This window comes from Ascidia mentula, chromosome 9, assembly GCF_947561715.1.
Source record: "Ascidia mentula chromosome 9, kaAscMent1.1, whole genome shotgun sequence".
Classification (NCBI taxonomy): Eukaryota; Metazoa; Chordata; class Ascidiacea; order Phlebobranchia; family Ascidiidae; genus Ascidia; species Ascidia mentula.
Window position 1 is genome coordinate 8,388,899 of NC_138574.1, and position 26,929 is coordinate 8,415,827.

Genomic DNA, 26,929 nt, shown 5'->3' on the forward strand with positions numbered 1-26,929 from the left:
AAGACACATTGCGATTTTGAAAACTATTGTTACGTCAGGATGATTGTACAAAGATGCTTAGCTGTTTAGTCTCATGACTTATAAAATCAGCGTAAAAAAACCTCAGCACGCAAATTTTCTGTGTAGACAAAAGATGACAAAAACATTTACAAATAAACTTGCGCTATTAGCAGCTACTCTGACGAGTTTGTTGGGATGTGCATACTGGAGTTGGGATTGTAAACCAAACGTACGTGTTGTCATACAGCCGACTTACAGATACCCAGGTTGGTATTTAGACTACGTTTTAGAGCAGCATGAAATTATGTTATCGCACACCTTGGGCGGTTAAACGACATTTTAAGCGCGCTACGTGACACCATTGAAGGTTAATTAAAGCAGTAACAGCAAATCGAATGAGCAGAATCTCAACTGTATTAAACAGTGTGTTGCATTTCATCAAAATAGCCTATTTTTATTTCGGTATTTCGGTACTACAAGTACTGCAAGCGATATTAAAATGCTTAGTATGTTCGTGTAAATGTTGCTCATGCAATTTTTTGTAGATGAGTGGAACAGAGTCAATTATGTTTGGTCTCCCACTGGTAAGGAAAAAAACCTTCTGCACAATCTAATGGTAAAAAGGTATACTAAGAGGAGGCAAGATTTGCAAAAGGTATGAGCGCCAAAAAACTTTATTCCTGTTTGAATTTATGGATATAAGCACCGCACACGCTGCATTGCTTGACATTGCATAGCAAAATAACCCATTATACATGAAAACAAGTTGAAAACCACACGCTTGTTCTTCATAGTCTGTTACATCATAAACATATTTCTTCTTTCGTGTGAAAATATGGAAAAAATATCCTGTCACCTTGAACGAGATTAAATCCAATCTTATCAGTTAATCTTTATCAACAACCGTCTTAAACATTGATAATTACTTGGACTATCGGTGTGATTAGGTGAACGATCTTAATTTGGCGTTTTATGCGGCATGGAGCAAGACCTCTACAGAATATTGTCAAAGTGAAAAAAAAACATTATGTGACAAAACGCCTAAGAGTGTTAATGTTTTATGCAGTTTTGTTCCGAAAACAATTCAACCGACAAAACTCCACCATCTCAATTAATTTCTGCAAGCAGCAAAAAACTCACTGTGTGTTATATTCAAAAAGCTGGAAGTACGAGTTGGTAAGCTTGACAATAAGCGTTTCGAAATAACAGCAACTCAGCATTATGTAACATATACAGCATCACAAACGGGCGAATCGATGTGTGCAAAAAATCTAAACAGAGGATAAGCATATTGCTAATGTTATAATACAAGAAGTGCAAATTTGATCATTACAGTTCTAAACACTTTTTTAATGAATTAGTTAAATCCAAGATAAAAACAAGTGTGTGCTGAAAAATGAACATAAGCGTTGTTATAATTTTTATTCCATGCAAGTAAGTGATTGAAAATTTGTAGGAATAGGTTGGTTTGGAGGCTGCGACACAACGTGGTAAGCATTCCTAATGGAGTTGGCCAGTTTCGAAGTGACAACCTTCGCGACACCAGACATCTAAGTTACGAAAAGAAGTGGGCGTTGGTAAACTCTTCATTAAGTGTTTTGACTGTTCGTCATCCATTTGGGAGACTGATATCAGGTTGGAACAACAAACTTCACAGGTGATGTTTTTTTACTGACAACCAGGGTGGGTAAAATAAAATATAGGTACAGGGTCATTGCATTAACGAAATAACAATCATTGCAACTACATGCCCTCCTAAATACTCACACGTCTTGTCACATTGTATCGTTATCCGAAAAGGCAGGATAATCACTACTAATTAGCATGTAACTTGACCATAAACTGGTTGAATCGATGGCAAACAAACGCGACATGCTTTCATTTGCAGAGAGTTCATAAGGACCCATGGAAATACGGTGTTGCGATCTATGCCCTCTCTTAAATATTATCTTATGGCTGAAGAGGAATCTCCGGACCATGCACTCACATTTGAACGCTTTTTGGAATTTATCATAAATGAGTCTTTTAACCGCACGAGGGCGGAATGGATTCAAAACCTGGACGCCCACTTTCGCCCGATGTTTGACATTTGTTATCCCTGCAAATTTCCGTACAAATATATTGTAAAAGTTGAAACGGCCCCTGATGACATTTGGTACGTTCTTGATCAAATCAACGTCACTATGACGTCATTTATATCACAAACAAACGTCACATCCAAGACATGGATGAACAGCGAACGCAAAAACAACCCTAAGATACCGAAACATTTTTCTGAACGAACAAAAGAAGTGAATCAAGAAATTGCCTTCTCAATCGAAACGTATTTTCGAAACGTTGAAAATTGGGTGACAAGAAAACTCATGGATTTATACAGAAGTGACTTTGAAGCCTTTGATTACAGCTTTGATATTCAAGCTGGTACAGTCGGAAAAATCACATGAAGAAAATATTTTGTAGAAATTCTTTGACATTTTGCTGAACTTACTCCAAAAGCGATTACCGGTCTTAGTGGAAAAAAGAATGCATGTCTTATTTGCGTAAAATAAATGTGAGCATAGGCGCATGGCTGCATTGCAATTATTATTACAAAAATTTTCAAATAACATAACACTGATTGCGACAAAAATATACAAAGATGATGTCATTATCCGTAATAAACCGCTCATAGACGAACAATGCCGAACAATTGTTCCAAAGTTTAAACTTTAAACCGGCTTGGAGAAGCGTGGAGACTCGAACCTGTAACGACAAATGTTTGTTTCCATTAACAGCTTTGAAAGAGCTCAATACAAGACAGGTTTTTTTGTGTCTGTGATGGAAACCAACGATGCTCAAGTGATCGCCTGGTCAACATTCGCAATTTATTGGTTTTCGATGTGCATACAACTGTTTTTTTCAGGAAAAACTTACCTTTGCTCGCTACTCTGGTGCCAGTTGCTTTTACACACATAATCTCTATGGCAGCTTTGAGTCCACCGAGGTGGCGCATTAACATGAAGGGACAAATAATGCAGTAGGTTAGGCCAAGTGAAAGAAGTAAGAATGAGACAGTGGTCGAGATGGGCTGAGGAGCAAATATATCGATCAACACAACAACCTGCAAAAAGAAATAAACCTTCAGGTTCTACAAGAATAACACATTTATAATAAGCCAATTATTGCCAGTTTAATTCAGTCGTCGTGTAAACGGTTATTTACATTTTAATGTTACATAGTTTTTCGTTGGAATAAAACCTTTCAAATATTTACTTGGTAATTGTGCTTATTCGTCACAGTAGGAGTATCAGGAGCAACCGCAAGTAATTCAAAGGTCCTTAAACGTTAAACACTTACCATAGTGGGGGCAGTGCACACAACAAAAAGAACCAACAGAATGCATAATTCCTTAGTAGCTGAACGAGACCAGGTGTAGTGAAGGAGTCGCTTCTGCCAGACTGTTTCACTGCTCTCTGAATTCGCCACTGCGTAGTTGGTTTGTCGTTATTTATAAGCCGCAATCACTTCGACAAATACCAAATACACACCTTCCGAACTGGTGTTATCCTTGCTTTCATCGGCTTGGTAACTGGCCTGTATAGTGCAATCACCATTCTCGTCAATGTTCACCGACTGTATGTTGTTCGGGACATTGTCAAAATGTGCTGATCAGTGTTTATCCACATATTGAACTGTTCAAACTCTTACCGTGTTTGCTTTTTGATCAGACTGTGGAACAGCCAAGTTGTTCCTCATTTCTATCGCGTTTCCTTGAACCCCGCTCGATCTTCGTCTTTGAATTGTTTTTCTGTAGCAAGCAAAACAAGCGTTGCGATATGTGCATGTATATAACACATGCATTTGAATTGCATTAAACTCGCATTGGGGTGCGCAGAACTTACGTCAAAGTTTTGAATATTAGAATAAGCAAAACTCCAAGCTCCAATACCCATACGATGACCAGCAAACTCATGTAACCGCTTGTCATCGGTGTCCACAGGCGACTAAACAACGCAAAATTGTTTTGTTCAAACCACAAGGTTTTCAGAACTCCAGGTACTCTTCTGTTTTACCTGCATCGTTGCAAAGGCGAATCAATTTGGGTATTGTTCAATCTGTAACAGCCCGAAGTGCAATGACAAATCTTGCTGCAGTTCCAACCAGCAATTGCTGCGAGAGCGAAGATGACCGGCACAGTCCAAATCACTGATAAACAATCGCTTGTTATAGGTGTAGTTTTCTAGTTGTGGAAAATTAATTGCTTTTTATGTCCCGAAGAATTCAGATTGTTAAAAGTGTTAGGTCGCGCCATTTTTTAATATTGTGAGGTTTTCTGTTTAAAACAAAACAAAAAAGACAAGTGTAAAAAGTGAAATGTTGAAACAGGTCAGCAATATAAGCTGCAGGTGCCAACTCAGTAAAAGCCACTTTGCGCAGTATAAGTTTTCTTAAATACACTTTGATTCGTGATAAAGACTCATTTTTTACACTTTGTGCTTGTGTTGATACAAAGAACATATTTCCAATGCAATATACTCTTATTAGACCAATTGAAGATACCTGCTATCAAAATCCAAGCCTTGTTGCGTTGGTAGCGAAATGAACGATATTTTTGGCCATTTTTCTTTTGACTTCTGGCAATTATGTTTGCTCCGTCTCTGATGGCCAATATAAGAAGGAATATGTTCCCAATCATTACGAGGTAAATCGCAGGCAAGATTGCTTTTCGGAATATCCACCAGTTGATCTGTGCAGTGCTCGTCGTCCTACAAAATACAAGCTAAAGTGAAAAAAAGCAACCACGAATCTTAGTAGCCTTCAAATCAAACGAACAAACAAAATATTAAATATTTAATTTACAGCGCTTACTAAAAATCATTAGCTTATATCAAGTGATTGTAAAGTTTTTGAATTCGCAAAACGTGCACGAAATTCAAACGGATTTTTGGAAGTGTTGAAAGCAGTTTATAATTTATCTGAATTGCTCTTCTGGCACTTAGTTTCTAAAGTGTTTATTGGAAACCAACGTTTCGTCTGCTATCCGGCGAGACTTCTTCAGGGTTATGTCAACAGTGAAGCATCACGCACATAAAACACTAAAAACGCAGGAAAAACGCAAGAAAAACACAAGGAAAAAGGAATAGATAACACTGGCACCGCTTGCATCGTCACGTGAACCAGGTGTGTAGCGGGGCGTAATAGTTACAACAAGTTGTTGTATACAGCTGGAAAATATACGCATTGCTCCTTATCGTTTATGCAATGGTCGTTTTTGTGGATGTGGAGCGTCTCCAGGAACAGACGTTTTGTATGATCGTCCTCCATCTCTAGGATTTGCACCTCATCAAAGTTAACTCGGTGGCCGAGTGTGGCAGCGTGTTTTGCCAGCGCTGTCCTCTGGCTGATCTTCGCTGCAACGTCGCGGCGATGCTCTTTTAACCGAGTCTGTAACCTTCTCCCTGTCTCACCGATGTACGCTCCACCGCAGTCCTTGCACGGAATGTAATAGACAACGCCTTTTGGTTGGCCCGTACCCTTCTCGATAGGGTGAGACAACATCCTGCCCAGTGTTCTGTGTGGCTTAGTGTAGACCGCAATAAACATCCATGACGGATAAAGAAGGTACTGCGGAAACATCTGTATCCGTCATGGATGTTTAGAAGAAAGCCTGCGGTCAAGCCACAAGAAACAGCGCCAACTACCGGTACGATCGTTTTGCCATATGTTCCGGTTCTAACAGACACGCTAAGGCGTATGATGTTGGAATATGATATTGCGGTCTACACTAAGCCACACAGAACACTGGGCAGGATGTTGTCTCACCCTATCGAGAAGGGTACGGGCCAACCAAAAGACGTTGTCTATTACATTCCGTGCAAGGACTGCGGTGGAGCGTACATCGGTGAGACAGGGAGAAGGTTACAGACTCGGTTAAAAGAGCATCGCCGCGACGTTGCAGCGAAGATCAGCCAGAGGACAGCACTGGCAAAACACGTTGCCACACTCGGCCACCGAGTTAACTTTGATGAGGTGCAAATCCTAGAGATGGAGGACGATCATACAAAACGTCTGTTCCTGGAGACGCTCCACATCCACAAAAACGACCATTGCATAAACGATAAGGAGCAATGCGTATATTTTCCAGCTGTATACAACAACTTGTTGTAAATATTACGCCCCGCTACAAACCTGGTTCACGTGACGATGCAAGCGGTGCCAGTGTTATGTATTCCTTTTTTCTTGTGTTTTTCTTGCGTTTTTCCTGCGTTTTTAGTATTTTATGTGCGTGATGCTTCACTGTTGACATAACCCTGAAGAAGTCTCGCCGGATGGCAGACGAAACGTTGGTTTCCAATAAACACTTTAGAAACTAAGTGCCAGAAGAGCAATTCCGATTATTTAGTATGCCTGGCAACAAAAATAGCAGTTTATAATGTTCAGCTTTTCAAAACGCGAAAAGGAAAAATTCCTTTGCATCACCGAATAACAACCCAATAATTCATTAATAACGTCAAAAATCTGGAAAAACCCTGCTTGCTCATTGGGGGCTCAATAAATCCAACATCAAATTTACTCAAACGGAAAGCTTTTTACTTACGGTAGAAGCGGATTTGTTTCAATGCCACTGGGTACCACAGTCATTTGATACATGGTCAAGACTCCGAATACAGCGTTGGCCACCAATGTACTGGAGACGTAGATATACACGTTCTTTTGACGCAAACGAGATCTGCGTAAAGTTGCACTATCAGTTTACAAATCGCATTTTTAACTTCATTACAAGACTCTTGACTATGGCAGACATTATTACATGTCATCGGCTGTGGATTACATAAATTATTTTTCGCTTGCCTGTAATTGATGACGGCAGCTGTTAAGATAACGTTGACAATGACGACCAAAGCAGGAATGACAATAAGACCTGTCAGAGCATTGACAGTCTCACATGATTCTCGTTTAGCTGTTGTCACTGTAGCTGTTGACTGGTTAGAAAAAAATGTCGTCCCACCAGTTGTGTTCAGCATACCTATGTTTCTACATAAATCCTATTTACAACAAAGGGGTAAAAGCGGTGTAGTCAAATTTGACCCTCGTTTGTTTTGTACTGCTTATAAGTACCCAAATGTGTTGAACTTTTTTTGGCCATATCAACGTCGCCTTTGCTAAAAATGCAAAAGGACTCCATGACCTATTGGACAACAATCAGCAGAAGGTCCGGCCGTATAGTTGCAAAAAGGTTGATGTGCGAATATTGGCATGTGCGATCAAAACAAGTTGTAATAAGGAAATCCGCCCGGGAGTTTCCTCACAGCGCATCGATTCATGCGCCAGCTATTTTCATTGAAACGCGTGAGCAGCAAGGGGTCGTTCCTCGCTTAATATTATGCTTCCTGGTCAGCATACATTGCTGAACCATATTTTTGTTTACATTAAAACCACGTGACAATGCAACGTGCTTTAATTTCCTGGAAAAGTCTAAAAAACATTCTCGGTGATCCAAAACATGGATTCTATTTTCACTAACACCTATATCAATTTATACATCAGAAACACATACGGTATTGACAGCTTCCTGTCCTAAACACAAAATTTATTTCCAATACAGGTACCCGCACTATTGCTTTCACAGCAATAAGACTTTATTAATAAACTTGCAACGAAGAGCCTGAAGCTAAAAAAAAACACGAACCGCAGCCACCAGGAAACTGTTTGTTGTGACCATTTTAAACTTTGTTTTCAGTTGACTAATGCCATCCTCCGTCATCGACCAGTTATAAAGCATAGAACTCACAAAAGGGTTGACAACGACCCTACCATATATGGTGGCACGACCCGGATAATTACAGATATCCTCACTTGCACTTTACGAATTGCTGGCTCTGTTACAGACAATTGGAAAGCAAATACGCTCAAAATTTATACGTGCTAAACTCCAGTACACCAATTAAGCGTATGCGTGCACGCAGAAATGGTGCACCCAAAACATGACCCTCTAACGCAAAAAAGGCCACTTCCACAATTAAGCGGCAGTGTGTAGCGGCAACACGTACTGTACGTACAGGTGTAGAACAAAATCAGTCACCCAAGAGTGGCTCGCCTGATTTGTCCGTCTCTGCTAACATTAACACCTGCGCAAAAGCACTGTAAGACGTAACACATTTTGACCAATACTATGACCTTTATCTGGGTGCATTCTGTTTGTTAGAAGCTTAATTGTCCAGTATTGGCATTTTTCCTAATCTTATCTGAAGAACCATCCATTTTTGGACAAAACTAAACGTCAGATTTGTGCAAAGTGAACTCAAGAGATATAGTTCAAAACATTAACACGCTAATGCGCATCCCCGCTGCAGCGTGTAACGGCGGTGGAAGATCGTCACTTACCCGCCGAAAAGTAAGTTTCTTGTTCGTTATTTCACGAGATCAAGGAACAAAACGTCAACAAAATGTGACGATTGCGGATCGCGATTTTTCATCTGATGAACCGAAGCCATGACTTCATATGACAACTTCTCCTTAGTTGCCAAGAAAAATACTGACAAATTTAAACGGTGATGATATAGGGTTTCTAGGATGAATTAATCCTCAATTCATTCAACGCGATAAAACTTAGATATTAAATAAGCTTCTGAAACAAAGCTACACCTTGTTTACAGGAATGTTAAAAATTGTGGGCTTGCATTTTTCTTGAAAACACAGAGACGAAAAAGTATTTTTGCCGAATCTGTGGTTCAACAGAAGGCAGATAAGTAGGCTACCTAACATAACAAATATGATTGTCTGTAGGCGACTGTGGGCGACTGTGCACGTAATTGGTACACAGTGGGATGAGTTAAAGTTTAAACTCGGTGAAACTCGATCAAATATCACCAAACCATGAGAAAAAACTTTTCAGGCCGCGGCATACAATCGAATAACACGGTTTCGTCAAAAGATGTCCATAAAAAATACAGCCAATGGGGTTTGCAATTTAATGTTTTAGGGAGCTATGCTGTTTTATCGTAAATGTGCTTACTTCAAACACAAAACTTGGTACAAGGGGGCTTAATAGTTCTTCGTGTTTCCATGCCAACAAACAACCGCACTACAACTTAGCTTTACAATTCACACCAAACACACATTTCTAACTTACTAATTTTGACAGAAAAAACAATTATATTTTAATTTTTCAGTGTTCAAAGCAATTAAAATCCAAAATTGTCACACAAAAATCCGATGCCACACATGTCGTTGGTGGTTTGTTATTTTCACAATCATTCGATTTTGTTGTCAGGGCTGACTGTAATTTGTTGATACGTAATGTAAAAAAGCATGATTAGAGCAATATAAATGTCGGCGACAGGTTTTCACTGTGGTGCGCTGCAGTGTTGTGTCTAGCTGGAACGTATTGTTGTGAAGAGAGAGTTTATTTGTTTATGGAGCAACGATTTGTATGTTGGCATGGTTTCAGAACGTGTATAGTGGATGATATACATGTAAATACGAATGGTTTTTGTTTATTTTAATTAGTTCGATTTTATATTTGTTTATCATGCTGCCTGATTCTGCTGCACAACATTTTGCCGATGAGGACAAATTGAGAAGAAGGTAATTTAGCAAATATAAATGACAAATTACCAAAATCTTTATTATATCCACAGAAAAAAAACTTGTGCTTATTCATATCGTAGCTTAACGTTAGCCTGATTGGAAAGAATGCCAAATTTTCGCACAAAAACAATTTGCCATTGCATTAACATATGAAAAACTTCAGTTTGTTCGTGCAAAATGAGCATTTAGCCTCATACAAAACATACCCACACACACACACATGTCAGATATGATCGGCTCCTAAAAGATAAAGTAGGCCTAATGCAACTTCTATCATCAATTTAAAGCAACTTGAAATGTTACAAATTTGTACAATTTGTTTTGGTCTTGGTGGTGCAATTGTGGCTGTTATCGTCTTGCACCAATCTGTTCACTAATTTTGTGCATAGATAACATGTAATTTAACTCTAAATGCTGGTTGTTTATCAGCATTAAACAATAAAAATTTACATATAAAGCTTTTATGTGTATGATTTGTAGATCTGGGTCTTTGCGAAGTCCAGCACACAGTGCTCACACCAGTTTATACCGCACCAGATCTTTACAAAGAATCGCTGAGGAAAAAAAAGCCAAAAAGGTTCACTGAATATGTTTGTTCTTGTTGAAAATGTGTTGTTTGTTAGGAGGTATTTATTTTAGTAAACATAGTTATTTCTGTTGTTAATAGACTTCATAGGTAGTAGCTAAGTTATTTTCAAAAATAATAATATTAGTAAGCATGGAGCTAATAAGATGAAGTGAGTTGCATATAGATGGCGACTGTTTCAACCTGTGTTGATGAGTTATTGACGAAGCTGCACTGACAAAAACTTATTGGTCGAAACAGTGCCCATCTGTATGCAGCTCACAAAACAAAAATATTGTCCAAACTTTTTTTGTGATTGTTACAAAAGCATTATGGACTTAACTCTAAAGTGTGTTCTTATTTTGTCTGCCAAATTCTTGTGTAAATTATTTGCAAATTAAACACAGTGCAGTGGGACAAAATTTTTACTGGCAAGGTTTTTGCAAAACCAACACTCTCATTTTTAGTTATTCTGGCCAAAAACTATTGACCTGTGGGTGACCTTTTTGCCGTAAACTAGAGAACCATTCAATTCGCTGTCAAGAAAAAGGAGGGGGGACACAACACGAGAAGGCACTTGTTAAAAGAGTTAGTTTCAAGTAGCTATCCCTTTTCTACTTGCAGCCAGGCAACAAAATGTAATCTATTGTTTGTGAGGGCTTCGCTCTTGTATATTGTGCCTAAGTGTAGGGATTAGCAGTCTACAGCACCAAAATTGTTTCAATATCACCTTTATCTGTTTGTCACTGCAAAATGGTAATTTTTGGTATTTATGGATTTTTTTATGGTATAGATTAGCAGTACGAAGAAAATTTGCTCAAGAAAACAGAAATGTAACAAAGACATTTTTGTTAGGTACGATTTTACCGCAATGGAGATCGTTTTCACCAGGGGCTTGTGTATGCAATTTCATCAAATCGCTTTCGATCTTTTGACTTCCTGCTTGCTGACCTCACCAACAGACTTGCAGACAAAGCTAATCTTCCACAAGGAGTGAGGGTTGTGTTTTCAATTGAAGGAACAAGAAAAATTACCTCACTTCAAGAGCTAGAACAAGGTTTGCATGTTTATTGATGTCACATGCGTAAAATTAGCAACTTTACGCAATTGCATTAGTAGTGTTTTTGCCTGATTGTAGTGAAATTTCTATTTGTGTTAAGTTTTTGTTAAACACTCAGGTGAAAGCTATGTTTGTGCGTCAAATGATGTCTTCAAGAGGATTGACTACACAAGAAATGTAAATCCAAACTGGTGTCACAATGTTAGAACAGGCAGCTCATTGTCTCTAAGACTGCGACAACAGGTACAGTTTAATCATCAGTTATAAGAATATATTCCACTTGGTAATTTATATATATTTCTTCTTTGTTATAAGGAAAAGAATGGTTGGGGTGATGATCTAAGAAATTGTGTCAGCCACGAAACTCTCTGTCGGACATTTGAAAAAGAGAGTCGTGATTTTGTTCGACCAAAACTTGTCACATTTATTCGAAGTGGGGTTAAGCCAAGAAAAGCGGTGAGCACTATTGCCTTATTTTTTATGGCTAATTTTTTAAAAGAATGCATATTTTGTTGAGTAGGTACGCATGCTGTTAAACAAAAAGACCGCCCACTCACTGGAACAAGTAATGAACGATGTGACCAAATCAATTAAACTTGACACAGGAGCTGTAAGAAAAATCTACACAATACAAGGAAAGCAGGTTAGTTATTTGTGCAATAACATAGCAGTGTTGTGATTTACTGGTAAGAATTTATTTATGGAACATTTGGTTGCAGGTTATAAGTTTGCAAGACTTCTTTGGTGATGACGATATTTTTATCGCATATGGCCATGAAAGATTGTCCCATGATGACTTTGATATCGACACAGATGGTAAAAGAATTTTATTCACTTCTTAAACATACCATTAAGTTTTCCTTTCAGCTTGATTTATCACAGACAATAGTGCTGACATATGTCATGTAACATTGTCTTTTGTTTCTGGTTGCTCTTGTTAACTGTAACAATTGTTTTTTGGCATTCGTAAAAGCCGCATAAAGTTACGCCCACAAATGCACAAATGTTTGATACATTTTAGTATTTTGACATGTTATCTGCCATCTGGCAGCCCTCACCCCCCTGGGCATAATATTAGTTTTCCATATGCCATGCTCAGTTCAAGACGGGCAGTAAATTTGATGTATTACTTCCATATGTCGATTTCCAAGGAACAACCTGAAAAGGTTATTTTTTCAAAAATAATGGTTAGAACCTTTTACTTAAATTCCACCTATTTTGTGTAAAACATCCTCCAATATTGTTATTTTTTCGTGATTTGATTCCACCCTCGTGGGACTTACCAACAAATCAGCAACACAAATATTTTCCTTTGTGCTGTGTCGCCATTTAATTTAATTCGAATCACGCGTAACCCTCCTGTCCCTGTTTTCATGAAATATTCAAATCCTGGGTAGTTCCGCCTCTTTCTGGTGTATTGGCGCCAAAAAGTCACGGCTGTAAACGACAATAAAAAACAACTTTGTTGTCACATTTATCATGTTTCCAATTTAGGCAACGTGTAACTGAGCTTTTTAAACAGTTTGTAAGGCCCGAAACTTTCGATGCGTGCCAATATCACCCCCACTTAAAAGTTAATAAAGATTTTACTTTGTGTTGAAACACTGTCACACTATTATAACACTTCGTTTTTTTCTAACCCACTGTAAATTATAGACACCTGAAAATGTTAGACGACGAACAAAATACCCCAAAATATCCTCTCTTTAAGGGATGATTCAGTTTTTCAACTAACTTTAATTATTATACAAACGCGTATTTATAAATATTATCACGGATATTTGGTTATTGTGTTTCGGTTCCTGTATTTAATCCGTTGCCTAATTACAGCCCCCTTGGTTTCTTACGCAATATTGGATTTGGATTTATTTCGTTTTCTGCAGTTCTCGTCTGCTCAACAGGCCGCGCGTAAAATTGCAGCCGACTCAACGTTAAATTATTAATATCTTCTAAAGTCGCCTTGTGTCGGTTAACGACGCCCCCGAGTCCAAAAACGCCCAGATCTGATCGATTCTTCGTTTCTGTCACCGTATTTGTTCGGTTTTGCATCCCCCTTGCAGTATTTTTAATCTATTGTTTCAGGTCACCAAAGATATCCGTTTAAAATAATATTGTATTTTAACCTAATGAGGCTGCCGACTTTTGAGACGAATTTTAACATACCTGGCCCTGGGTGTCCCAACTGTGCAGAAAATAGCTCAACCAAACTAGTCACAAATATTTAAGAAATCAGTACAAGAAATAAACTGTGGATTGCTTGCTTCACGCACAACGTCGCTCACAGCATATAACTGTATGACAGGAAAATACACATGAAATACCACAGTGTAATGTTACGCACTGTAGACACACCTAGAGTTTGGCACTCCAAACGTGCAAGACACTTTATTTTGCCTTGATTTGTAGCTCCAGCTTCAACCATCAAATTCGTTTTTTCGTAATTGTTTTTTACGCAGAAGCAAAATTTATTCGACCTTACCAGTCCGGTCCGCGCACCCCCCGCATCACGTTGGAAAGGAAAGGAAGCTCGCGCATGAACCGGAGTGCGGATAGCGAGCGTGTGCTCCCCCAACCTCACCACAGGAGGTCGCAATCGCTCAGGGGATCTTCCTATAAGAAACCACTTGCCATTGTAAGTAATATACTTTAAACCCACTCCCAACAAACAACTTACAGTTTTTTTTTATATGTATCTGTATGTTGTTGTGGAACGATGCATTGGTAACAAACGCATCGTAACACTTATTTCATTGATAAGTTAAGGTTTTTTCGCGACATTATGTAGGTATCGGTATGTTGTAATGCTCAGAGAAAATGTCTGAGAATTTGTGTGGAACCAATCTTCAGTAATGCGTACCTTGTGTTGACAAGGAAGCCAATTTAAACAAACCTTTAACGTCAAGATTATATGCTGAAAGGTTGTCAACAGGTAAAACAAATTTACGAGTCTTATTTCTAACACAGCACGTACCCGACGTCATTAACACTGATGACGGCAAATGGCCATCACTGGTGAGCGAGCGGTATGAAGTTGGTGACGTCATCGGCGACGGAAACTTCGCAACTGTGAGAGAATGTGTGGAAAGGTCGACTGGTATCAAGTACGCCCTGAAGATAATCGACAAAACGAAATGCGTTGGAAAGGTGGGAAAAAGAAAATTGCTGCCAACTTTTGGCACAACTGTTCTCCATGCATAAATCGTACTTAAATTACATTTTCAGCGTTGGTGTAACATAAACATTATTGTAATCCAGTCATAAGCAGATTAAGCAATCAATTTACATCCAAATCAGCCCTCCTATATCATGTGCACAAGAGCCTTATCCGTTACACGAGTTAAAAATTAACTTTGTGTGTGTAATAACCTCATGGTAAATGGATTTAAATCGTTTCAATCGCTTCTTGGTGCGTCCACTAAGACGTTTGTGTGTATTTTGCAATTATAAGACGGCTTTAATCCTCTATATTATTAATAACCTCTCGCTAATGTGTGGGAATTCACCACGAGTTGTACCAACTCATAATGTCCAACCTACCTTCGATCGATCCAAGACGTAATACACCAACACGTCTCCACCCGCAAGTTGCGTTGTTACACGCCATACACTGATCGCCACGTATTTTGCATCACTTCCTGGTTCGCATCAGCGTGGGCTCGCCCTGCATTGTGACGTGTCTTGTTATGTAGCCAATGACCAACTGTTTTTCTTGCATAGGAACACATGATATTGAGCGAGGTTTCCATCCTGCGGCGAGTGAAGCATCCTAACATCGTGCAGTTGCTTCAGGAGTTTGACACAAAACGTGAAATATACCTTGTCATGGAACTTGTCAACGTAGGTCCAAGTTCATCAGTATAAACTCTACGATTAATCACATGAAAATAATAACTGCCCGTTTTTAATTGCTGACGAGCATCATACTTATTTAAAATGTATAATATACGTTCAGCGAAACGCAGTTACTCTAAAGTAAATGTCTGAGTAAATTTTGTTGCCGAATATATTTGGAAATTTTTTACAATTTTTGACATTTTCGTTTTAGGGTGGTGACCTGTTTGATGCAATATCATCAGCTTCACGCTACACTGAGCGTGATGCAAGTGGAATGTTGCACAACCTTGCAAGTGCGTTGACCCATCTGCACAAACTGCGAGTTGTGCATCGTGACATCAAACCTGAAAATCTGCTGGTAAGTTCATATTCCCTTACAACAATGTAACTATAGACCACATGGTTGACAATTTCGTTATTGCTTGTGATTAAACAAGAAAATGTGAAGTGTAATATAATGGAATAATAGGAAACAATAGAACAACAGTTATAGAATAAAGCATTCCTGTTAACCTGTACATTTTAGGTGTGTGAATACAAAGATGGCAGCAAAGCATTGAAGTTGGCTGATTTTGGTCTCGCAACAAGTGTCACTGGACCACTGTATACTGTATGTGGAACTCCAACTTATGTTGCACCTGAGATTATAGCACAGACTGGGTAGGTTGCTTAAATCAAGTAGAAACATGTTTGGTAATAAATCTAGATGTAAGTATTGTATTATCAAGTAAAATATTTTTTGTTGGGCAAAACTTCTTTTAATGTAAGTAGAGTGGCACCAAAGTCAAATCCCATACAGGATAATGTATGTAGCTTTGACGCATAAGAACCAGAAGAATAATACACTATTAATGTCTGTGTAGTTTGGGGGTTATCGAACATATTGTCTCGTTGTGGAGGTTGAGCATAATGGTTTTTTAATTGGGATCGCATGGAAATTTCTTTTTTAAAATGAAACCATGAATAAAAAAGTTTTGAAGCTACTTTCAGATTAAAAATCAATTTTTTTTATTTGTGAAACAAATTCCTGTAATTTTCGTAGTTAAAACAAATAGCTTGTGATGCTCCAATGTTGTTTAATGACATTGTTATTAGATATGGAATAAAAGTGGATGTTTGGGCTGCGGGAATCATCACCTACATTCTTCTCTGTGGTTTTCCACCATTTCGATCAGAGACAAACTCCCAAGAAGAGCTCTTTGATGCAATCCTATCCGGTGAGGTGGAATTTCCTTCAGAACACTGGGATCACATATCAGACTCTGCTCGGGATCTTATCCGAGGAACATTAAATGTTGATGCCAAACTGAGAATGAGCGCAGAGGAGGTTTTGCGACATCCATGGCTTGCAGTATGTTTTTTACTATTTTTCACAACCTGACTAGAACACATGAATTATTTCATGTTTGTTTTGATCATTTATTGACTAGATTTGTTCAAGCTGATGTGCTACATGTATAACTCTTACTAGGATTCGTTAGTTGTATAAAAATGTTATTTTATTTTTTTACTTACACAGTCTCTGAAAGATGAATACCAACCCACTGGTATTGTACAACTAAGACATTTGGAAAAAAATGAAACTTTGAAATGAGTCTTTATAAATTAGTTTTGTAAGAATTAATGTGATACCTCAAAACACAAAAATGAAAAATAAAGTTTTTCATTTAGTCCGATGCCGCTTTGGACAGGGACATGAAAAAATCTGTTTCCAACTGCCTTTCATCCATGCAAACATGGACCCGGGAACCTGTCAGTCCAACTAGAGGTCATAAGAAAAGACTAAATGTCGGCGGTCGAGTTTTGGCAGTAAGTGTGTGCTAATGTTTGTTCAATGTTGTGCCAGCACGGACGTAGAAATAAATTCCATGTTCACCCCATTAACTGCTGAGGCTAGAAACCATGACTGTAGATGTATTGATCTGTAAAACTGTGTTCCTTGTTCTTGTAAATATTTTGCATGTGGGTGGAAACTTTTGCAAGAATTTTGTCATTATAGTGTCTGTGCCGAACTGTATGTATGTGAAATTATTTCTACATCTAGCATGGGTGAAGAATATCTTATTTGTGAACAGTATATTATAAAAGAAGTCCTACCTGGCTTGAAGCAGCCTAATTTAAGGAAGACACATACTTGAATGATAACCTTTGATTTCACTTTCCCTTCTTGCACCACCATAAATATACAATATTTTTTCAAACTAGTCGAGCATATATCCAATAAAGCTTAGTATAAAAAATATCTGATGGCTTAACAATAATGCTTAGCTTTTAAAGCGATATGCAGCTTGCTGATCATACATACACTAGTTAGTATATCACCAAATTATGTAGTGACCAGGCTTGCTTTCTTTCAGGATTATTCGACAAGATGAAGTTATAGGTTCAAGTGTTTAAGGTATTTTATAAACCTTAATTTGGAAAAAAAAATTACAAGTTCAAAAAATACGAAGTATGTTGAGATAAATGTGTCATGCATTTGTCACATACATTTTGTTAGTTGGTTTATGCTTGTATTTGTGCATTTTGTAACTGTTGTCCAGTGTATATTCCGTACTGTCTAGTTTGCTTTTGTCCTGTTGAGTATTTTTAGAGCCAGAATAACAGGTATTTGTGAATTTTAGATGACTTCACTTGACAAAAATGAAAAGCTTTTGATAATGCCCAATCGAGGAGCTAACACAGTGACGGACACCAAGCAGAATGATGAGGTTGAAAGTAATGAAGATGAAGACACATCTGATGATTTCTAACAATTTATTAAAAGGCTAAATTTTGATGCGGAGATTGAGAACAAATCTTAAGTTGACACCTTTTTTGAGTTTAGTTTTTTTTTAAAACTGTGAATAACGAACAATCATAAGAATTCATGACACATGTTACTTAGTTTGCACACACATGGAAAAATTACCACTGGGTAAACCTTGTAGAACGCTGCTCCACATTAGTTAACTAGCAATGTCTGAAGCCATTTTTTGTGGTAAAATTGTATCTACTACCCTTGCTATAAATGCAGCCTTTGATATCTTAAAATTAAGTGTCTTTTCCATCATTTTTTGGAAAAAAACAGATTTTAGTGTCATAGCTGGCTATTTCTGCAATTTTTTACATTTGTTTCCTTGCTGGCCTTTTTTGGGGGTAAAGTATTACTCATGGCAGTTCATTTGTCCAGTTGCCATATTAGTACATTCAGATATGTTTTTTATAAGTCCTGTTGCAAGGCCGGTTTGTTGAACAAAGACACTTTTTGACTTTTTTTTACTTAACCTGCATGAATGCTTGGAACTCTTGGTGTATTGTAACATGTACGTTGTGTTTTTCTTCATGTACTGTGAGTAAAAGGTTCAGTATTATAAATCTTTTCAAAAATTTGTACAATTTTGTATTAACTTGTTATTGTGTACGTACAAATGCCTGAGTGAAGGTTCCTACTACCTATTATGTAACATGTTTGTTTGTTTCAGTGTTCTGTGTTCAACTCGTCTGCTTATAACAGTAACGCATTTCGTTGTTGTTTTTGTAGCCAAACATGAAAGTAATGTTTTATGTAAAGTGTGAAGAAAATATTTTGTGTGTTAGTCAACAAAGTAGCAATTTGGTATTGTTAGTCCTTGTGGGTTTTATAGGGTTATATAACTGTAGGAATATGTAGCAATGTTCCGTTAAAAAAAAATAACAAAATTGCCCTGGTCAAATCAGGGGACTGTAGAGAATTCGCATAGTAATCAACATGTTCGTATAGAAAGAGTTTTTTTTTTACAAAGGAGGTAATTCGCAGAGATGCGACGAAACAGAAAAGATCCTGTCAAATCCATCTTTGGTGATTAGTCAATGCTAAGCCGATTCCAAACATTCAATGACGCCATTGATTTCATAATTGTCAAAAAACGGGACTGCAAAAACAAGTTTGCTAACTATTCGTTGTGTATTAAAATGAGCTAGCAAAGAAAAGCAAGTATTATAGAGCCATTGTCTGATGATTGTTCTTCATACCATATTGTTCTGTTACACAGTTTTAAATCCCAACCATCAGGAGCAAATGTTTAATATTTTCGATCTAACGTTTCTGTTTCTTTTGATCACATGATAATTGGAATTAGTACTATTTGGGTAGGAGGTTGCGACATGTCGCTTCAGACTTTGGTTGGCCATAACCAACTGAAGCAAACCCAGCAAAACATAAACGCCAACTTGGTAAATAGAACGTTTGTTTCGATCCAAATCGACAGACTTAAGAGTGGGGGTTGGGATTAGCTGCAAACTACGTTGTTTTGAACCATCGTATTTCTTGTTTATGATCAATCGCACATGTTGGTGCGGTAAAACGTGTGCAAAATATTCGTTCAGGTGTAGAGTCCACAGTGGTGTTTAAAAATGTTGCAGACATTGCGGAATTCCCTTTTAAGTTAAATGAAGGACGAGACAGATGACCTGGTGAAAGCAAATATTTCCTTTCGTGTTTTTGCAGCAGCCAAACTTAAATGATCCATGAGACCAAGCCTTTTAATCTCTTTGCACAAAAGTGTTTCGATGTGATTGCTAATAATCATTTTGCATCATTTATAAGGTGATTTACGAAGGAAGACTGGATATCTACAATCAACTCTTTGTAGTTTCTTTTCTGTCAAAAACTACGGATGAAACTTTCCCTACAGAAATAGCCTAGGCCTAAGCGCATGTAATGCGAAGATCTTTATCATAGTGACTTGTTGCGGAGGTGACAATAAGAAGGACGACGATACAGCGCCAGGAAAAAATGGAGAAAGAATTCTTTTGCATCGGGTAAACCTGGACAATTTGGTTTACTAAATATTATATGTTTTATAACTATCACCATTGTTGTAAAAGCCAGAAATTTCGGCGGCCCCAAATTTATTCTTTAGCTTAGTTAAAAAATTGTTTCAAGCACCGCCTCATGACAGGAATAACCTAAACATTAGGCCAAAAATGATAAATTTCGAAAAACACGAACTAACATGTGGTGTAGCCTAACAACAATCCATTCCATTAAAAATCACGTGCCAGGCGTCTGTAATTTTTAAATTGGAAATAACAAAAAGCGCCTAATACCCAGAATTTGAACATTGCGGTTTCAATACGACATGGTTATTTACCGCCAAAAGCCGGTGTTTTGACAGACATGATAACCTTTATTAAACTGCGAACAAGCGCAAATTGTGTTTCTCGAAAACACTTCAGAACAAGTGCGAATATTTTTCAAACAATTGTGAAAAAATGATCCCATTTGTTGAAATATTTTAATTTGAAAAATTGATGTATACCCTATTATTTTTGTCTATTGAAGCAAACCAGCAATTAGAAATTTGGCAATTAAAAAATGTATAAGGGCGGGAACGCCCAGCTTAGTAACCTCTGACCCATCGCTTTTATTTCTATGTTGTCAATCAGATTTGCAGTGTGTTATATACACATCGGTTCAGCTTAGGAGACTTTTCTAATTATGGATTTATCAAAGTTTACAGTTATGCCTCTCTCTGATACTTTTGGTTAGCATATTGTTGTTGTGCCTCGACGTGGTGGATATTGTAGAGACATATTTCCATCATTGTCAGTTCATGAATGACTTGAATTCGTTGTGTTGAAGTTTAGAGTTAATTTCAATAAAAAACGTGCAACACGAACATAGCCTTAAGCCTTTTGCCCTTTTTAAACTTTATCTGAATTGCCGATTCTTTCTTAATGCTTTTTTAGATGTAAGGATGCAAATACTAAAACAGCAGTGTCCTAGATGGAGTTTACCTCATAAAAAATAGTGTATTTTCGTAACTTAAATAAAATATTTCAGTGGACCTATACCTTGTAAAGACAAGTGCATGTTGTGTACCATAGGACTGAATTTTATTTTTAAATAGTAGCAAGCCTATTTTTTATGGTCGCCAAATAGAAAGCAATGTGTATGGAAGATGTATACTCTGTGTGTGTTTGTTGAAAAACGTTTGGGAACAATAAAGTAATACAAATACCAAACATGTAGGCCAGTCCGTGTAATGAACAATAAATCCTGTGCACTCCTGTGTAAATCCTGTGTTTTTCATATGTTAATGCTAATTTTTAATGCCCTGTTTATTGGTAAATTTTGCAAGTATTACATTTTTTTTAACCTAGCCCTTGGATGTTGGATATGTCACTAAAATTGTATATGCCACTGAAACTGTTGTTGTATATATACAAATTATGATTGTGTATCATTAAAATAGCGTTTATGTATAATTGTTTTTAGATCATCTATTTTCGCTGGTAAAAAAATATTGATTCCTACAAAAGCAAATGCCATATTAGGACTTGATCAAGACATCATTTTGTTGCTACAACTGTGCAATCAACAACTACTTGCTGTTTGCTAAGGTTTTCTGAAGGTAGTTTTGCTTATTTTGCTGTATACTACTTTAAAAACTAATTGCCCCACTGGTGAAAGAAGCTGGCTCTTGTCTACGAACACGCTAAAAATAGCATATGTGCAGGTTTAAACATGGCAACATGTGTGTCAGTGTTCACACACTGTTGATTGACTCACAAAATGACCAGAGGCAACTTAACAGGAAACTATTAAGCATTACTCTGAACATGAAGCAATTCTTCAATGTAACGTCACAACAGTCAGGGCAGCAAATATCACTGATAGTAATGTTTTTTCTATGGCTTATATAGTGTTACTACTACTGATATATAGATATGTGACAAAAGTAACAAGATAGTGCTAAATACGCGATTATTGCTACAGTTTACTTGAGAAAGTTGAAAGAATATTATTTCATTTGAAATTAAGGGCTTTTTTGAAAATGCTATTTGCCAAACTTGTAAACTTAATGACGATGTAATGGTAGCCCTATGCTGGAGTGTACCTCTATGCTAATTTCTCCTCTATACTCAAATTATTACTTTTCACTTCATAGCATAATTTTGTTAACTGTGTTCTAACAGAAACCCTATTGTTAATACTAATCAAAATGGCATTTTGACAGCCACCATCAAAATATTGCTTCAGATTTGATTTAAATTGCTTTCAGTGTCAGCAATTGGTATGTTATAAATGTATTATGTGGTAGCGGCAACTTCCTGTTTAAAGCATGGGCATATCCAGGCCTCTTTGAAGTGTTTCCTTCTAAGCAATGTGTACAGTTTAGACTGGGAGGGCTGCAGTGCAATTTCAGTTTTTTAAGGATAGTTTTAACCACTATGCAGTCAACTAGCAGGTTTTTGTTAAAACTGAATGGACAGAGTATTAAACTGACAAACATTTTTAAAAACAAAATATTAACAAGGCTTTGTTATTGGATGTAAAAAAGAACAGTGAAGTCTTGTAAAGTTCAATACACAAATGAAAATGTCAATATACAGTACAGTAGTCAGCAGTATTGCATCCACCCATGAAACCTTTCTGTGTCATCTTGTATTTCCTTGTTGGACCCCATACTGTGTGTTGTGTCAGATCACTTGTGTTACTAATGTCATGATGCCAAACAGTAAAGTTACAAGGCAATGCAACGTCATACTGAAATTAATAATGCTTGACTAGGTCTCCTTCAAAATTTTGTATACAAAATTTTAAGAATATTTGTTTTGAGTCAGACTTTTTAGTTTAGCTGAAATAAGTCTTGGGTCAAATCAGAAAGAAGTTTCGGGTCAATTGTAAATTAAGTACAGTTTAAAAGATCTGTGAGATTCACTGTGGAACTTACAAGTTTTAAATCCCATTACCTCAGGAAGCAGCTACATATATTACAAAAGTTGCAAGTTTAAAATGACCTAAACTGGCTTAATTTTATATGCTATTGTTTTTCATGGTATAAGTTTAACCCTTGCTTTTTCTTTTTGTTAACTTGCTGATAACAGATAAATCACGAAGTCATTACGTGCGGAGCACCCCACGTACATTGTAGAGGATTCATCCAGCCCTGGACAATCCCCTCAACACCTTGCTTCTGGAACAAAAATCATGCAGGTGTGACAAGTTGTTGAGTTTAAGTGCTTAATGTTTATCAGGAGTTAATGAGAAACAAGCCCTGCTGTGTTTGTGATAAATTACATTGGGAATGACTGACAATGTGTTGCTGCATGTTTTTAGGCTATCAAGTGCGTAGTGGTTGGAGATGGTGCTGTGGGTAAAACTTGTTTGCTCATCAGTTATACCACCAACGCTTTTCCTGGCGAATACATTCCAACTGTATTTGACAATTATTCTGCCAATGTGATGGTAGATGGACGACCAGTCAACTTGGGTCTTTGGGATACTGCTGGCCAAGAGGATTATGACAGGTGGATTATTCTTCTTCTGTCTTATGAATAACAAACATCATATTTCAGAACTAGGTTTTTTGTTTTCACTAAAAAAATTTTTGTCCAATGACGGAAATGCCAGCAAAAATTTAGGACATTTTCAATTTATTTTGGTCATTTACGACATAGAGAATTATAAAAATGACATCCGGGGCAACACAAAGGGCATTTTCGCCTACTGATGAGACGCTCGAATAATCTACCAGTCAATTTCCTTTGGGACATTGTGTCCGAAACGGCTTTTATTTTTTGTGACATTTCTAAAAAAATTTAGTCACTGGCAGACAAATGACACAAAAAAAAACAGTTTCAGAATACGCAGAAGTAATGCCATGCTTATGCATAGCAGTTTCAGATTATAGTGCAAATTGCACTGTGCAATTATAAGTTAATCGAAATAGAAACTTACAGCTCTAACAATGGTTGATTATTTTTAGCAATTAAGTATATATACCAATACCATAATAAGGTCCTAAAATATAGTAGTCTTTCAAGCACCAAACTGCAATGCTTATTACTTCAACTTAATAGTTTTCACTTTTTGTATCCTTCAGGGTAACTCTTCCTTTTTTTGTAAATGTATTAAATTATGAAGTTAAACAATATGTTTTGTAATAAATATGTATACCAGAATTTTTGCAAATTGCACAAATAAAAATTAGTAAATTGTACTAAGTCGGTGCTTTTACAGTCAAATAATTTATATATATGAAAGGTGGACATTGTCATTTTTTATCACATGCTAATAGTGCATTAAACAACTAGGGTGATGTAACTTTTAGCGGGCATATATTAGCTATGCTCTAAAAGCATCTATGATGTATTGACGTTTTTGCGTTGCTTCATGAATAATTAAAAAAAGACAATTAAATGTATTGTTAAAGGGAACGAGCTGGTAGTGCATTTTCCCATACTGTTGCATAAGTGAAGACCCAAAAGTAGATGTATATTCAGCATTTAAGTTGTTTGTCCTACTATGCACTTTCTGTTGGTTGGGTCAGATCACAACTTGTTGAACTTTCCATGTCTTGTCAAATATGTTCTGTGCCCATTGGTAAACATTACAAACCCAATAAAAAGCAGTATCATCTGTTTCACTTTCTTACATGCCGTTGCCTCTCCTGGGGTCTACAAATTGTTCACTCCTGATAGGCCTTGGATATATTCCGCCTCTAATACTATGTGGAGATTGCATTGTTTGTCAATAATATCATGGTTTCTAGGTCAACAAGAACCACACATGTCTGTAGTTATTTGTATACAAGTAGTAATGCACTTCAGTCTCTTAGTTTTGTGATTGTATTTTGTTTAAAGTTCCAATATCATTTTTCTTGTAGACTTCGACCTTTGTCGTATCCTCAAACTGATGTGTTCCTAATTTGCTTCTCACTGGTATCTCCAGCATCATATGAAAATGTTCGTGCCAAATGGTTCCCTGAGGTCTCCCATCATTGCCCAAACACTCCTATTATTCTGGTTGGAACAAAGCTTGATCTTAGAGATGACCAGGTATAAATACTCAAATATCTACCTTCAGCACATTGCAGTGAGTAGATGTGCTGTTGCTTATAATTCGTTGCTAATTAACTCTAAAAACTGTACAGTAGTTTTTAACACAAACAGGTATGTTGTTAGAACCAAACCAGTGCTTAAATTTACAATCATCAGCATTAGGTAGATGTAGAGAATTTTGTTGCATTCCCAGTCATTCTCCCCAGTGTACATTCCCGTGGGCACCTGCACAGCACAGTTGTGCAATTGCTTTGAATATTTATTTTATGCCACATGGTGCAGCTCGATTCCCAAGGCATTACTGTAAGTGTGATTTAAATGGAATGCTCTTCTTGCTGATGTTGGTTGGGACAAAAAAATGAAATTTCAACGACCAAAACTTGGGATAACAGATTTTATGGAATTGTAAAACTTCGGTCAATATATGCAATAAAATAGATCTGTACACAAGAAACCCTTTATGTACTACCTGCATATATGGCTTAATCTTAACTGTTGAAAACACCTTTACACTATTTATTGCTTGCTAATTATTTAAGTTAGTTGTAGGTGGGTTTTATAACAAATAGTGACAATCATTCAAAAATATGTATTCTGTATTGAAATTTATGAATGTTTTGTATAGGATTTGTGGGTTAGTTTTTGGTCTATTGAACAATGTACCTCTGTATTGCAGGAAACTATCGCTAAACTGAAAGAAAAGAAACTAGCACCGATCAGCTACCCTGCAGGTCTGCAAATGTCCAAGGAAATCAGAGCAGTAAAATATCTTGAGTGCTCTGCCTTGACACAAAAAGGTTTGAAGACTGTCTTCGATGAAGCGATCCGAGCAGTTCTTTGTCCAGAAACCAAGCCAAATAAACCCAAGAAGTGCGAGATCTTGTAAAAACATTTCTGTTCCTTGTCAAGTCCAGTAGGCGGATATGTGAAAAGAAGTTGGCTAGACACACAAAATTAAACTTTAGTGAATTTGTGACCTACCAATAACCTGTAAAATTTTCCAAACTATAGGAATGTCCATTGCTTTTGGCATGGTGTGTTTAGGTGCAATTGCCCTTCCTGCAGTATTGTCCCGACTTAAAGTAAAATACTATCTTTGACATCTCTTTTCCAGTATTTCACAAACCATGTATATAAATCCCTAACACGTAGTCACCCCAGCATGCTCATTTATTTAAAGGGGCAAAAATAATCAAACAGCACCACCAACAGATGTGTTGTGGTTTACGTTCCTATGGTAATACCCTCTTGGCTGTTTTATTTTCATGTTCTGCTCTATCTTGTATTGGTATTCTTTTCCTAAAAAATCCTGTTGATATAAAATGCTTACAGCCGAAGCACCTTAATGCTAAGGTAAATGTGTCATTATATGTTTTATGTCACTGTTTTCTTTTTCATCTTCGGTGGACTTATCCATGTAGTGTTGCCTATATGCTCAATTGGAAATGATAGGCCATATAATGTATAAAGTTGAAATGTAAATGTAAAGATATCCTCCTTTGTTGTTACCCATGTACAGAATTAGATCTAATCAATAATTCGTTGTGTTGGCCTATTTATTATGTAAGGTTTGCCAAGAATTTTAACATGTCATTTCCAAAGAAAACAATTTTTTGTGGAAAATCTAAATGCCATGTAAAAATGGTGATTTGCTAAAAATGCTCGTGTGTACTTTTTAATAATGACACTACGCCTTGTGTGGATTTGCCCTTCATTAAATGCACTACTTTTTTACACTACTTGGTTTGGGGAAATGGCAAGGTTTCCATGATTATTGTATTGGTGTGCTAACCAAGTCAATGCTGGCTTTTTGGTAATTTTCAATATTTAAGTTTCTTTATTAAAAGACAGCCATCAAATGTTGTTTGTAACTAATTGCTTTAGTTATGGTTTGGTAACAAATTGGCCATTTTTGGTTGGGTAAACTGCAGGATTGCATTCGATTGTGTCCCTGACACTTTACATCACACTTGTCAGTATGCCCTTGCTTTCATGTAGTGATGAAACGACTTTTTCATGTTGAAATGACTCATAAATACATTAATCCAGCAAATCATGTGGAATTGTGTTTTGTTTGAGTATTCAGTCTT

General features: G+C 37.0%; 4 protein-coding genes across 5 annotated transcripts; 3 read left to right on the plus strand and 1 right to left on the minus strand.

Annotated features, from left to right (window-relative positions):
• The first annotated feature begins 132 nt into the window (after positions 1–132).
• On the plus strand, positions 133–2,450 carry LOC145913835 (carbohydrate sulfotransferase 13-like). The gene is made up of 5 exons (XM_083001594.1): positions 133–266; positions 546–655; positions 1,067–1,176; positions 1,457–1,657; positions 1,889–2,450. Exons 1-5 carry the CDS (start codon positions 134–136, stop codon positions 2,442–2,444), a joined length of 1,110 nt encoding a protein of 369 aa, XP_082857720.1. The 5' UTR covers position 133; the 3' UTR covers positions 2,445–2,450.
• Positions 2,451–2,619: 169 nt separating this feature from the next.
• Positions 2,620–6,706, minus strand: LOC145913836 (uncharacterized). Its single transcript, XM_083001596.1, has 9 exons — positions 6,578–6,706; positions 4,540–4,745; positions 4,053–4,185; positions 3,882–3,983; positions 3,688–3,787; positions 3,528–3,612; positions 3,337–3,464; positions 2,914–3,100; positions 2,620–2,742 (listed from the first exon to the last, which is right to left on the minus strand). Exons 1-9 carry the CDS (start codon positions 6,628–6,630, stop codon positions 2,702–2,704), a joined length of 1,035 nt encoding a protein of 344 aa, XP_082857722.1. The 5' UTR covers positions 6,631–6,706; the 3' UTR covers positions 2,620–2,701.
• Positions 6,707–9,428: 2,722 nt separating this feature from the next.
• Positions 9,429–18,569, plus strand: LOC145914179 (serine/threonine-protein kinase DCLK2-like). Of its 2 annotated transcripts, XM_083001966.1 has the most exons (16): positions 9,429–9,567; positions 10,051–10,147; positions 10,991–11,192; positions 11,314–11,438; positions 11,511–11,651; positions 11,716–11,838; positions 11,915–12,011; positions 13,652–13,827; positions 14,160–14,339; positions 14,913–15,032; positions 15,241–15,387; positions 15,556–15,689; positions 16,125–16,380; positions 16,701–16,838; positions 17,387–17,427; positions 17,654–17,788. In XM_083001966.1, exons 1-15 carry the CDS (start codon positions 9,512–9,514, stop codon positions 17,402–17,404), a joined length of 2,010 nt encoding a protein of 669 aa, XP_082858092.1. In that variant the 5' UTR covers positions 9,429–9,511; the 3' UTR covers positions 17,405–17,427; positions 17,654–17,788. The 2 variants fall into 2 exon arrangements, with proteins under 2 accessions (XP_082858092.1, XP_082858091.1); XM_083001965.1 differs by lacking the exon at positions 17,387–17,427 and having other exon boundaries at positions 17,654–18,569.
• Positions 18,570–21,249: 2,680 nt separating this feature from the next.
• Positions 21,250–26,889, plus strand: LOC145914700 (ras-related protein Rac1). The gene is made up of 5 exons (XM_083002520.1): positions 21,250–21,406; positions 22,884–22,992; positions 23,116–23,306; positions 24,665–24,836; positions 25,516–26,889. The coding sequence occupies exons 2-5, from the start codon at positions 22,987–22,989 to the stop codon at positions 25,723–25,725; spliced, it is 579 nt and encodes a 192-aa protein (XP_082858646.1). The 5' UTR covers positions 21,250–21,406; positions 22,884–22,986; the 3' UTR covers positions 25,726–26,889.
• Positions 26,890–26,929: the final 40 nt, after the last annotated feature.